General features: G+C 40.7%; 1 protein-coding gene and 1 pseudogene across 6 annotated transcripts in view; one reads left to right on the forward strand and one right to left on the reverse strand.

Moving 5' to 3' along the window:
* sulf2b (sulfatase 2b) overlaps positions 1–8,959 on the forward strand; it is a 61,405-nt gene extending 52,446 nt beyond the window's left edge. For 5 of the 6 annotated variants that reach the window (XM_008317955.3, XM_025059648.1, XM_017035919.2 and 2 more), the window contains 11 exons: positions 292–535; positions 1,302–1,497; positions 2,320–2,416; positions 3,679–3,773; positions 4,277–4,336; positions 4,790–4,959; positions 5,056–5,198; positions 5,329–5,452; positions 6,795–6,828; positions 6,988–7,044; positions 8,377–8,959. In XM_008317955.3, coding sequence (XP_008316177.1) covers positions 292–535; positions 1,302–1,497; positions 2,320–2,416; positions 3,679–3,773; positions 4,277–4,336; positions 4,790–4,959; positions 5,056–5,198; positions 5,329–5,452; positions 6,795–6,828; positions 6,988–7,044; positions 8,377–8,407 — 1,251 coding nt within the window. In that variant the 3' untranslated portion in view covers positions 8,408–8,959. The remainder of the gene's footprint in view (positions 1–291; positions 536–1,301; positions 1,498–2,319; positions 2,417–3,678; positions 3,774–4,276; positions 4,337–4,789; positions 4,960–5,055; positions 5,199–5,328; positions 5,453–6,794; positions 6,829–6,987; positions 7,045–8,376) is intronic. The other variant, XM_025059651.1, reaches the window with a different exon arrangement.
* Positions 8,960–12,401: 3,442 nt separating this feature from the next.
* LOC103384442 (myosin-7-like) overlaps positions 12,402–14,642 on the reverse strand; it is a 17,723-nt pseudogene continuing 15,482 nt past the window's right edge.

The following is a 14,642-nucleotide window of genomic DNA, read 5'->3' on the forward strand; positions in this document are numbered from 1 at the left end:
GGTGTAGGAGAGACAGTATGACTTGGTGACAGTGTAGACTTGTTCTGCGGTGATAGAAACGGTCTTTGTTCCACACATGGCTCTCTAAAATCATGCTGTTATCAAAGTTGCCACCAACAAGCCAACCAATCATGTCCCGGAAACTTCTCATCACTCAACCCATCCTGTGTCTTTCGTCTGCCTTTGGCGTGTGTGTGCATCAGTGTTACCCATGAAAGTTGCTGTCAAATACGTTTTTCTGTGACATTTTATTTTTTACTTACTTTATTTTTCTTGTGTATCTCTGTGTAGAAGTGGCAGTGTGTGGAGGACGCCACAGGAAAACTGCGACTCCACAAATGCAAGAATGAAGAGGGCGGAGCCAAAAGACTCCAGAGAGGCGTGGTTGGTCAGCAGCGTCCAATCAGCTTCAAGGCTCAAACGTACCAGCGCAGCCCGCACAAATGTGACTGTGACCTGACGGATTTACGATCTCTAAACCTGCGTCCGTCCGTTATGAAACCATTCAACAACAAACCTTTCTTCTCTAGAAAAAGTAAGTGTTAATGTGAAGTCTCCAGGGGGCAGTATTGTTCTAGCAATAACCTGTGGCTGACTGTAGCTGGTTTAGATTGAACAAGTTTCTTGGTTTGTTACATTTTTTTTTCTTAGCTGTCTTTTTTTTTTTGTTTGTTTGTTTATCGAGAGGGCAAACTACCAAGGTTTTCAGAGTGTGCCGAAACAAAATGAGAAAAAACATTGAATAAGTTCAGTAAAAATCGACATCTCAACTAGTAATGGTGCAGTGGAAACAGGAGAAGAAAAGTAGAGGGAGGAAGGGAAGGTCACAATGTAGAATTTTTGAAAAACCTCTTTTCCAAGATCACAACTCACCAGAGGGCTCGCGCTTTCTTTTGAGGTGACAGCGCCCTCTAGTGTAGAACCATAGAACAACATCAACTCGGTACTAATGACCAAACTGCTGCAGACTAAAGTGAAAGTGGCAGCTAGTGGACTTGAACCTGAAGCCTTCCAGACCTTCCACATAGAAATGTTTGCGTTATAAGCCACTAGTCAGTTCTGCAGCCCTACAACAGATTAGGCAAAAACAAATATCGAATTCTGTTTTAAAGATTAAAACACTACTTGAAATAATGGGTAGAAAACGTGCTGATACACAATAGATACATTATGTATTAATATTGCATGAAATGAGAAGAGTTTGGTAGAAATATCTTAATGAAAATTACGAACACAACCTATTATTTAATAAAGGTGTGAAGACAAGATAAATGAATGTGTGTGATTGTGTGTATTTTCAGAGATTAAAGCTCTAAAGAGTTACTCCAGAAACCGTTACACTCGCTCTGCGCTCCTAAACAATGGTACGCCGGGTAACTACAGCCTTACAGGGGGCGCAGAGATGGAGGAGGAGGAGGAGGAGGAGGAGTTCAGTGGAATGGGCAAAGATCCAAGGATTGTGGCTCTGCCTTCAAACTCAATTAAGGTCACACACAGGTAAGATTTAGTTTTTTTTAGAATTTTAATGATTTTTAAAAATCAATTTTTAAAAACTGATTGTTGCATCACTAACTCATTTTTGCAGTTTTGTAAATGCTTATTATTGGGGACGCTCTGATACTACTAGAAGTATCAGTATTAGACATGGTACATCATTCACGTACTTGCACTTGAAGACGTGCTGATCCAACGGCTTGATAGTCCGTAACGTAACGTATTTTCCGCACAGCTAGCTGGTTTTCCTCCTTAACTTCCATATGCTAATGTCACTTCTCGGTTGTCAGGACAGAAATGTTTTCACGCCCTGCCAACCTCCCTCCGACCCACACCCCCGCGAATTGAAATTCTATTGAGAACCTGATAACATGTATATTATATATTTATATATACATACATATATATATTTACCTGTACAAACCACTGTATGAGTTGCTGCCACCTAGTGTCTGGAGGCTTGTTATCATTCAAGCATTACAGCAGTGGGACACTTATGTCCAGCGTGCCATATTCCATTGGAAGCCCCTCACGCCCCCTCCTGGTACCTTACCGCGCACCTTTGGGGGGGGGTGGGGGCATGATAAAACCAGTGTCATCAGCAATTAGATCATTTGTTTGTGGCCTGGTGCCGTGGTCACGCGATTCAAGACCACCAATGAAAAAGCCTGAGGTGATCTCCTTTATTTTTTCATATAGCTGTACTTAGTGTTAAAACATAACATTTATTGCACCCCGGTGGTTAGTGAGTCTGCTTTTTGCTCACAGGCACAGGTTAAAATCACAGCTGAATAAATTGTTCTAATTCTTCTTGTTTACCCACAGATGCTCGATCCTCCCTAATGCCACAGTGAAGTGTGACACTGGAGTGTATCAGTCCCTGCAGGCTTGGAAAGACCACAAACTGCACATAGACCACGAGGTAACACTCCTTTCTTTCCTCCCTCCCCCATTACACAGCTTAAATAAAAAAAGGAAAAAAAGGAATTTAAAAAAAATAATGAACCTGTTGTAAAAATGTATTTTTTACCAGGGATGGAAAGTAACAAATTACATTTACTCAAGTTACAGTAATTGAGTAGTCTTTGCGAGTAATTTGTAATTTTGTAAGTAGTTTCTGGAATAGGTAATTTTACTTTTACTTTTTTTTTTAAGTACATGTTGACTCAAGTATTTTCCTTCGCTCCATTTGAAAAGAACCTGTTAGTGAGTAAGAAAAAAAAAATGAAGTGGCTACGTTAACTGGAAGAAATTGTGTGTGTCTGTGTGGATTTCCCGCTGATTGGATGACGGCTGGTGCCAAACAAAAAATGGAGGTTGACGATTGCCAAGCAGAGAGCTCCTGTGGAGCAGATGAGTCAGAAACAGAAGGCAATCCTTGGCCATATCTCAGCCAGATCTTTGTTTTCAAATGCAAAGTGGGCAATAACTTCTACATGCCATGTAAAACATGCCTGCCCCGGAGGACAGAGCTGTCACTGTCAAAACAATTGATCACTTGTCCTTCTGTAGATTTATGTCTCCACTTTTGTAAGCAGGTACCAACCAAGGAGAGCAGTGGTTTTCCCATTTCTGCTAAACCCTAATCAACACTCTTTATTTTTTTTTTTTTGATTATTTTTATGCATTCTTGGTATTTTTTTAAACTCTTACATGGAGACAAACAGACCAATTATTGAAATTTAAAATAGATATTAAACATCAAGTGACGTTTTGGCTCAGAGGTAATGTCTCTGTCATTGGTGTGGAACCCCTGGGTTTACCTCCTGGGCAAGATCGAATCCCGGTTAGGGCGGTTGGTACCTTCCAGTGGACTCACCACCTACAGGAAGGTTCAGGGGGATTGGTACAGCGCAGTGTGATTTGGGTGCTGCCCCCGCGACCCGGTAACGGATAAGCGGATGAAAATGGATGGATGGATTAAACATCAAACAGAAAATGACTGTAAACCTTCATCATTTTTGTGGCCATCACTAGTATCAATGATGTCCAGTCAAATTATAAAAAAAAAATAATTTAAATTTGTAAAATTATTAAGATATGTTGGGTCAACTCCTTGTCTTCCTTGCACTAAAAAAAAAAAAACCCACCATAATAAAGTGGCAAATCAGTTTGAAAACTCAATCAAAAACTAGAAACTAGATCAAGTCCCGTGACTAGGTCAGTGACTAATGTTCCTTTCAGATCGAGACTCTGCAGACCAAGATCAAAAACCTGAGAGACGTGAGAGGTCACTTGAAGAAGGCCCGTCCCCTGGAGTGTGACTGTAACAAATACCGGTGAGTAGAGTCAACCAGTTCACAGATCCAACCTGTTGGTTGACTTTTTTACTATTTGCATTTACTTTTTACATTTTTACATTTTGAACTTCTAACAGGATTTGTACAGTCCTGGAAAACCTGGAAGAGTTTTTTAAAAAAAAGTGAAACTCCATAATCTAGGTTTTTGAAGTTAAGGATTTTTTTTTTGCTGAAGTCTTGGAAATATCACATGGCTAATATGGGTGAATAAATTAAATGCTATTTTTTTTTTGTTTGCTTTGTGCACCTCAATAATTTTCAATGGTCCAACTGAAATGTGTTCATTTTTCAGATGTGGAAATTCAATAAAATGTTATGGAGTTATGGAAAACTACTGCTAAAATGCGTACAAACCCTCGAACCTGGAAATTCAATCAATGGTTATGGAGTTAAACTACTGCTAAAATGCGTACAAACCCTGTTTTTTTAGTTGTTTTTACTCTTGACAGTATTGCTAAATTCCATGTATGTGTGTGTCTCAGGTACGCATTCAAACTGAGAAACAAGCTAAAACACCGCAGCAGCATCCACCACCCCTTCAGGTGAGAAATAAAGTCAACTCTTTTTTTTAACTATTTTCAAATTATACAACTCTTTAATTGTATTTTGAGACACAAAGACGTATCTGTTCTCCGTGTAGATCAGGGATGTCAACTCATTTCCACCAGGGGGCGATATCAGCTATACAATTCCCCCTGAAGGGCCGGTTGTAAACGGCAGACTGTACAGATGTAACTACTCCATAACCTATTAATAATTGTTTCTGCAATTGGTTGTTATTTATATAAGGTAAAAATATGGTTGATTGCTGTGTAATAAAAAAAATGTTTATTTAATTTATTAGGTTAAGAAATTCAGCTGCAAGGACTTTATTAAATTAAACCCACGGGCCGTACAAGACAACCTGGCGGGCTACATCTGGCCCCCCGGGCCTTGAGTTTGACACGTGGTGTGGATAGTCAGATATTTTTTTTTTATGTGTGTGCCTGTTGCAGAAAGGGTGGAGCTCGAGACAAGAAGGCGTGGCTTCTGAAGGAGCAGAAGAGGAGGAAGAAGATGAGGAAGATGATAAAGAGGATCAAGAACAATGACACGTGTTCCATGCCTGGACTCACCTGCTTCACACACGACAACCAGCACTGGCAGACTGCCCCCTATTGGACATGTATGGCACATTTATTTTTGATTTGAACACTGGCACACGTGTGTGTGTATATTGATGTTGACTGTGTGTGTGTGTTCGTGCGTGTGTGTGTCACAGTGGGACCTTTCTGTGCTTGCACCAGTGCGAACAACAACACCTACTGGTGTCTGAGGACCATCAATGAGACACACAACTTCCTGTTTTGTGAGTTTGCCACAGGGTTCCTGGAGTATTTTGACCTCACCACAGATCCGTATCAGGTAACAGATCCATATTTTCATCTTGAATTTGAAACTTGTACGAAAAAACACGTTTGCACTTTAAGATGGAAACTCTCTCTCATTCTCTCTCTCTCTTTCTCTGTCTCTCTCTCTCTCTGCTTCTCCACAGCTCATTAACGGGGTTAGCACCTTGGATCGAACCATGTTGAATCAGCTTCACGTTCAGTTGATGGAGCTCAGAGGCTGCAAAGGACACAAGCAGTGTAACCCTCGGACGCGTTCAATGGAACCTGGTAAAACACACGCACGCACACGGATATATATATAGAAAGATAGAAAAGAAATGACAATTCAGGGGGTCGTCGAGTTCTTTTCATACAGCGCGACGTACCACAAATTTCCAAAGTCGGAACTCACGTACTAGACCGGTGGTTTTCAATAGGTGAGGCGCGCGCGCCTTCCATTGGGGGGCGCCAAAGAGTCACAGTGGAGGCCTGCATGAAGTGAAATTAGTTGCTATTTTAAATAGTCGTTTATGAATGCCCTGTGAAAATTTTATTTTCCTTTATTGCATTTTTGTTCCAACCAACCAGGAGCATATGGTTTGACCAATCAGCTGTCTGAAGACTGACCTTCGAACCTGTCAACTCAGGTGTGCTACTGCTTGGTTGAAACAAAAACCTGCAGCCACAGCTGCCCTTTGTGGCACATTGCCATACATAGTGCAAATGTATCCCACAATGCACTACGAAATCCGACAATATGAAATCTGGTGTGCATTTAATGTACACTAGGCAATACAATGTATCCCATCATGCATTGCAGTTGTGACGACATTGCGGAGAGAGGAGCAGGATCTGTCTGTCTGTTGTAATTGTGCGACAGTATTACGTCATTTAACTGTCGGCAGGTACTGGCCGTTACTGCAGACCAGTAGCATTTTCAAAATTTGTCAAAATAAAACATCTTTTCGACTTTATTCTGTCAGTATCAGAGTCTGAATGACCTGTTGTTTTGAAACACTGACAGTTTATCTTTGAATTAAAAAAATAAAGGGATATGACTGGATTCTTTTTGAATGAAGTAAATTAGTAAAACTGAAGTACAATTTTTTTTGCTGTGTTTCACTCTGGCCTGGTAACAAATGCCCTACGGACTGGTACCGGTACACGAACCAGGGGTTGGGGAATGAGTGAGTGATTTTTGACACAGCCTCTGACTTGTGCTTGTGAGCAATAATACAAAATAAATGAACAACACAAACGGAAGAAAGTGAATGCAGCATAATCCGATGTACGGCGTAGAACCGGCGAAGGTAAACAAAGCCATCTTACGTGTATAGCGCTGTGTGACAACGTATTCGCTACACTGGCAACTAGTGCCCATGCGAACAGCAGTGTTTTAACGGCATTTGTCGGAACGATGCAACAAGACTTTCTCGATACATTTATGGGAGATGACGATGTAACTGCGAAACGCTGTAAGTCGAGGACGTGGTAAAACCGAGGAGTTCTCATTAGTAGTATTTTAAGTTCCTCTGAAGTGAGGAGACAAACAAATACAGAAATAAAATGCTGACGTTATTATTCATTCTACCAACTTCTATTCACCAACATTTACTTTGTATCTTTAAAGGAGGACGGGAAAATGGAAGCTTTGAAGACTACAGGTACGCACACACACACATACATAGTACCTGCACATAGTACCTGCACACATACTCCCTTTCCTGCTTTATGTGCTGCATGTTTACCTGACGGACCGCAAGGGGTGAGTGTGGGTTTGTGTGTGTTTGTGTAACCGTGTCGGTGTGTGTTTGTTACATCAGGGTGTTTGAAAAGAGGAATTGGCCAAAAGTGAAGAAACCCTCATCTACTCGAACCCTGTGAGTTGTCCACTGCACTGCTGCCTAATCATCTCCATCCCTCGTCACCTACTAACCCCGCCCACTCACCGCTCACACTCTAACTTGATGTGTCACTGCAAATCTCTGTGTGCGAATTTGTTTTTGGTTTGTCTTCTAGCGATCTAACATCTAAATACGATTTCATCAAATCTGATCTTTTCTGACATCGTAATCATCTGAGAGACAAACGGTGTAGTCAGTAGACTGGACTTTTAGCACCCCCTGGTGGTATAAGCAAACTATTTTCTGCCATTTATCTGCAATTTTGCATATATACAGTATTAGGGATGTGTAATATCGGCCCGATATTAGCATTTTTATTTAATATCCGATAATGAAAATCCGATAACGCAATGTTTTCGCAATTTTGCATATATACAGTATTAGAGATGTGTAATATCGGCCCAATATTAGCATTTTTATTTAATATCCGTTATCATCATCCGATAATGAAAATCCGATAATGAAAATCCGATAACGCATGCCTGGGTTTTGCTAACTGTGCTGGAATCGCATATGGGGGCCTGCGACGTTTACCGCAGTGTTGCTGTCAAACAGCCGCATATATTGATAACTGTTGATATCGGAATCGGAAATTAAGTGTTGGACAATATTCACATATCGAATATTAGCAAAAATTTAATATCTGACATCCCTAATGTGTTTGCTTAATTTTTTTAAACTATATTTTCTTGGACGATGTTAGCCTTGTTGCTAACATGTAAGTGTCAAACTTTGAAAACACTTTCAAACACTTATGGGGCGTTCGCAGCCAAAGCAATAGGTCACGGATTGAGCGGCAGCTCCTCGTACACAATCAATGTAAACGGTGCGACAACAGCTAAGTTAATATCAGGCGGTGCGATCGGAGCTGAAGCGGATGAAGCGAAAGAGCGTCTGAGGCAACGCAAATGGCGTTGCGCCACGACATCCACTCAGCGATGAGTTTAAAGTTAAACAGACAAGCTTATCATCGCCACGTGTGGGCACCGACACCACTTTATCAGGAATAAAAAAAGGAAGAGGCATGGGCTGAAGTTAGCCAGGAGGTGCGCTCTCATACATTTTGGGGACTTTCTGTGCCTTGTTTTACCGCTGTCATTCAGACGGAGCTCCTGCTCAGTGCCACTCCAGAGACGCGATACAGGCGTTTCGACCTTTTTCTTTTGTCTCTGTCGCATTTCGTGTCACCTCCCCATTACATGGCAAATTTCTTTCATGGCCAGAAATCCATTCCACAATTCATGCCACTGTTTTTTATTTAATGTATATGAAGAGTAATATATATATATGTTTTNCCCACCTCCCCAGTGGTCCTATCTGGGACGGCTGGAAGGGATAATCCTCTCACTCAGTTGCTGCTCGGCTCCGCCGATAACAGCCTGAAGGAGGAGGGCGGGGTCATCCACAGCTGACGCCTTCAACATCCACCACACCAATCACCTTCTGCCGTTAATGTAACATCATCACGCTGCTGCTCAGGGACATGCTGGGATTCAAACTCTTGACGTCTTTGAAGACTTTGCTGTCTCTCCTCTTAAGTTGGCTTGTGAAGGGGGAGGAGCCAGTGATCGGAAACTGGGAGGAGTCTAAGGTTGACTATGATGAAGAGCAGGAAAAGAAGCAGCCTGTCGTGGAGACCTTTTAACTTTGCCTGTCCTTCTTTTTCTCCCATCTCCCTTATTTACTACCTCTGTCTCTGTTTTTTTTTTTTTTTTTCTTTCTTCGTTTTTTTTCCCCATTCTTTCTAACCTGCTTCTTTTCTTCGTTCCTCTCAGTGGCAGTATTTGTTTTCAGTCTTCTAGAATATTCTTCTCCCATACACTGTCAAGAGATGCAAACATCTGAAACTGTCACATTTTGAATAATGTCGCTTCCGTTTTTTGTTTTTTTTTTATTGTTTCCAATAACGTCAGTGTTGGTCACATTTTTAATAATGTCGCTTCTGGTTTTTTTGTATTGTTTCCAATAACGTCAGTGTTGGTTACCATGGTAACCGAAGACGTCCACAGCTCATATGATGGACTGCAGCTCTGCTGCGTCAGTCAGAGCGAACTGCATGATGGTTTCTGTCAGTCAGAGCGAACTGCATGATGGTTTCACTGACTGTTTTTTTTTTTTCCCCCCCCTTGACTAACTCATGTGGAACCAACATATCTCGTTTTTTTTCTTTCATATTTTTATGGTCTTTTAGCCTCTTAAAACTCCCCGGATTCCCTATTTTAAATAGTGTGAATATAACTGTAGAAATACAATATATATATATATTTAAAAATTTAAAGAAAGTGTTAAACTTGATCAAACAAAAATGAAGAAAAGCATTAAAACAGAACCTGAACCTGATTAGTCAAGACGATTTTTACGCTATAAAAAAAAGTTACCGAACCGACTTTACTAATACGAAAAGAAATGAACAAATACCATCAACACGTCACGTATTTGGATTAATACTTTATTTCCATTCTCCTCAAGCTTTGCAAGTTTGTCTCCGTTGATATAATAATTCTTTAAAAAAAAAAAAAAAAAAAAAAAACGTCTGGAAATTATAATGCCCTGCTACAATTTCTACTCATGGCTATCGCAAGTGTTAGCTGCTATGAGAAGGGTTGTTTTTTTTTTTGGTATTTTTTTCAACTAAGGAGCCAGTAAATTTCCTGACTGTTAACACATCAAGCTTTTTATACTTCAAGCTTAGTGTTCGCAGCGGGGTTTAGGTTCAACTAGCTAGTTAGCTTGCAAAGTTTGCTGCTTGCTTATTAGTAAGTACTGTAAGTTCCTTTAGGCTGGTATGCTAGCTAAACATAATTACATCATCCTAATTGCTAACCAGCAGTTGGCCAGTACCCTCAATCTGAACTTTGACAGAGTCTAAAATCGAAGTAAAACTTTCAGAATTTTCTTACGAAAAAACACCTCTAATTCTTTAATGGGCTACACCAGGCGTGGGCTAACTTATTGACTCGCGGGCCACAGATGGTCCTAAAATTGGACAAGGGGGGGGGCCGGGTCAGGAGCAGATAGATGGAGCGTTCGTGTGAACTAAGATAAATGAAATGTAAAAGTCATGTATAAAGGCTAAAATGCATTAAGCCTTTTCTACGCCATCTATTGGGGATATGTGGGCATTGCAGGGAAAAGGCAGAAACATAATGATAATATGAATTCATTATATAATTGGGACAAGTTTGGGGGTGCAAATTAGCTGAACGTGCCGCATCCGGCCCCCGGGCCGTAGTTTGCCTATGCCTGGGTTACACAAACTAGCTCCAAAAAACAGGAAACACCTGCTTCTACATCACCACCATCATCATCATCGTAAACGTGTGTTAGGAGTGAAAACTGTGGTTAATGGTTTTTATTTTTACTTTTCTCTACTCTGTGGTTCTGTCTGCACTCCAACACTTATGTTGAAAAAAAAAAAACAACAACCCACAAACCTCCTGGTTTGTTTGAATGTACTTGTAAATGTTTAGGTGTTTTTTTGTTTTTTTTTAACGCAAGCACACACGCACCTACACAGACACACACACTGAAGGAGAAACTGCTGAAGCATTAACTGGAGAATGAGTGGACCGATGTTCGGATCTAACACACCAGGAGGTTAATGTGCTCATTCCTATGGAGATGTGTCAAGGTTTAGTTTTTGTGAATAAATTGTTGAAGCCCTTTACTGTGGGTTTTTATTCTTACAACGTCGGTGCTGTGCTCTGGACGACCCCAGCTGCTGGGTGTCGTCAGGATAACTGGACTAGTAGTGGTGGCAACTGTTGGAACACTTCGCCTTTGCAGATAAATGATCACTTGTTCGCTAGTTTCTCTAGTTGATTTCTCTCTCTGTACCGAGTTTGCATGTCCTCCAGATTGTATGTGTTGGGTTTTCTCCAGGAATGTAACAAATTACATTTACTCACATTACTATAATTGAGTTGTTTTTTGTGTGAGTAATTTGTCGGTTTTTTAATTTAGTTTCAGGAATAGGTCATTTTACTAAGTAAAAAATTGAATGCGGTAACTGAAAGAAAATTGCGTGGGCGTGCAAGCGCGGATTTCCTGCTGTTTTTTATGTAGCCAGATAACATTGACATTGGCTCTAGGCTGTCATTGGGTGACGGCTGGTGATGAACAGAAACTGGAGGTTGAGGATTGCCAAGCGGAGAGCTCCTGTGGAGCAGATGACTCAGAAGGAGAAGGAAATCCTTGGCCATATCTCAGCCAGATCTTTGTTTTCAAATGTAAACAAGGAAATAACTTGACTCGTAACCAATGCTATAACTTAAGCACCTCAAACAAAAGCGAAAAATATAGCTGTAAAGTAGTGAAAGCAAGTAGAAAACAAGCTCGTGGCTACTGTACGTTGTTCACAGCTGGTGAATAGACGTGCAACTTCAACTTGGAGTTGGTCAAGTTTTGGCCAAAGAAAACCTGAATGCTAGGTAGGGTTAAATATAAACTGTCCAAAAGATATACAATTAAGTCAATGGAAAAATATTGTTAGCTTAGCATTTAATACAGTCACAAATGAAACAGTAAATATTAAAGCAAACTAGGAGAGGAAGAACAATGTAACTGAAATAGAGATGTCCGATATTAACTTTTTGCCGATATTGTCCAAATGCCGATATCAACCGATACCGATATATGCAGCCGTTTGGGGTCAAAGCAGACGACAGGTTTCACTGTATGCAGTCGTTTGCTTTGTCACAATGACAGTAATTCACTTTCACTTTCACTATTTTTAGGTCACCATCATCTGGGAGAAACCCAGGCATCGCGTTATCGCGTTTTCGTTATCGGAGGAAAAACTGATTATTTACCGATACTACATAATTATGCTAATATCAGTCAATATTATTGGTTAGCCTGTATTATCGGACATCCCTTAACTGTTTAGATGTAGTACGTATTTCTTCTCTCTTTAACTACCATCACAGTTTTAAAACCAGACGACTTCACTCTCGGCCACATTCCCCCTCCACGGACTTCTGGCATTTCCTGTTCAGTTTCACACTGCAAACCTTTTTAGTGACGTAAAACAGAAACAATCGTGTGCGGATACAGATTCAAATGTCAAGCCAGAATTCCTTCGCAGCACAGACTAGAACACAAAATAATCAAATGTCAGGGATGGATGGAAGAATCGCCAGCGGCGTCTTCAGTGGTGAGAGATTGTCACTCTGCAATCTGTAAAAAAAATTTTTAAATAAATATATATATACATATATAGATATATATGTATATGTATTATTGAGATTAAAAACAATTACAACCATAATAAATGAATTGTGAAAAACAAGATACCTGAGAGGAGTTAGCTAAGAGTGAAATGTAGCTGAATGTTACCCAGAATCATATGTCGGATATTTGTGTTGTCTCACCAGGGTGAATTTCGTGGTCTGTTGTCGTGTTCGTACGCGCAGCTTGTTGACAGTGGTCTCTGCGATGTCTGCTCTCTCCTCGGCATCGTCCAGCTCATGTTGAATTTTCTTGTAGCGTACGCCACTGCAGCTCACCTGCTCCTCCTGGTGGAAGCAAACAGACTCGGCATTGTCACGTGGTCAGAGGCACTTTAAACACTGGGGTTAAAACGAGACTTACAGCCGTTTCTGCTTGTCTCTTGTAGCTCTTGACTTTGGTCTGGAGTTTCTCGATGAGCTCCTGCATCTGCAGCAGCGTCTTTCTGTCCTCCGCAGACTGTAGGGTTAGAGGTTATAAATGAAAATTTCAAATAAAAAACTGCAAGAAAACATGGTCAAAGGGTAATGACATCATCGCTACCAGACCTGGTAGGTCAGCTCTTTGACTCGTTTCTCGTAGCGACGGACACCTTTCTGATACTCCTCGGTCTTTTTCTGCTCCAGCATCAGCTCCGCCTGCAGCTCACGTACCTACGAATTCATTTTAAAAATTTTAATGGGAGACTGCTGTGTTTTTGTTTTTGTTTTTTTCTCAACAACAAACTTCCAGATGTTAGCTTGTCAACATGACAAGCTAGCAGCTTGACGTATTCCATTTATTCATGTTACTGTAACTGAATAGTTTCTCTAAGTAATTTGTAATGTTTAAGTAGTTTCAGAAATGGGTAACTTTACTTCTACTTGAGTACATTTTGATACAAGCATTTCCCCGTTACATTTGACAAGAACCAGTTAGTGAGTAAAAAATTAAATGCGGGGGAAAACAATCTGCGTTATCTTAATTACCCACATGGATTTCCCACTACGTTTATGTAGCCAGAGATCAAGTAATTTAAAGTAACAAAGTAACTTTTACTCAAAGTAAATTTCAAATGAAGTATTTTATTACTTTTACTTTTACTCGAGTAGATTTTTAGATGGTACTTCTACTTGTATGTGATAGAATTTAAGCAAAGTGAAGATACTAGAATAACCCAGTGTCACTCTGCACAGATAACTGGGATCTGTCTTAAGGTGTTCATGTATTTGTTTATTACTGACAGACAAACTGTGCCGTTGCCTGTTGTCAGTTTTCACTCACTCTTGTCTCCAGTTTATGTAACTGTTTCTTTCCTCCTTTGATTGCCATCTGCTCGGTCTCATCCAGCTTGATCTGCAGATCTGTCCGACATCAAACGGAAGACAGTCATTCCCTGCACCTCCATCACCATATCCACACCTACAGTATATACAGTGAGTACCTTTTGCTGTGGAATCCATATTCTTCTTCATTCTCTCCAACAAGCAGCTGTGGTCCTGCTCCTTCTTCAGCTCCTCAGCCATCAGCGCCGCCTGCAGACACATAAAGGAACTGGTCAGTGAAGCGGTTGGAGCTAAATCTGTTGGTTTTGGTCGGTACAGAGTTTAGAAAAAGCTGTGAAATCTTCTAGATCAGGGATGTCAAACATATGGCCCTGTTTGATGAATTTTGAAAGTGGAAAAAAATAGAAGAAGATTAAGGGAAATTAAGGATTTTTTTTTAATATAGCTGTTCCCTACAGGGGTCGCCACAGCAGATCATCTGCTTCCATTTCACCTTATTCTCCGCCTCTTCTGTTTGACACAAACATGTCCTCTTTCGCAACATCCTCAATGGGATTCGATGATTGAAAAACTTCTCCACTCACTTGCGACCGTCAGTTCCTACCTCTGTTAAAGCCTTTTTAGCCTTCTCCTCACTGATGCGATGTTCCTGGATAGCTTCCTCTACCTCTCCAGTCAAGACGTTCAGATCTGTCTCCAACTTCTTCTTCTGATTCATCAGAACAGAGTTCTAAAAGAAACAGAAAGTCAGTTCAATCGGAGGTGATAAAACATCTAGTAAAGAATATAGTAAAGTGTGACCCAAAGTGATGGTTAAATCAGTGCCTCTCAAAGTGTGGGGTGGGCCCCTCTTGTGGCTAACGGAGACATTACAGGCGGGGCATGTCGAACAGGTGGACATTTTCACGTGATAATTAACAAGTACCGTATTTTCCAGACTATAAGTCACACTTTTTTTCATCCTTTGGGTGGGTATATATTTTATATGTTAAAATATATAATTTCCCATGTTCGTTATTTTCACACTGACAGCCGCTAGAGGGCACTCTAGGCTTGTGTGCCAGTATCTGCTACTCCTGT

Source organism: Cynoglossus semilaevis, chromosome 10 (assembly GCF_000523025.1).
Source record: "Cynoglossus semilaevis isolate Cse_v1.0 chromosome 10, Cse_v1.0, whole genome shotgun sequence".
NCBI lineage: Eukaryota > Metazoa > Chordata > Actinopteri > Pleuronectiformes > Cynoglossidae > Cynoglossus > Cynoglossus semilaevis.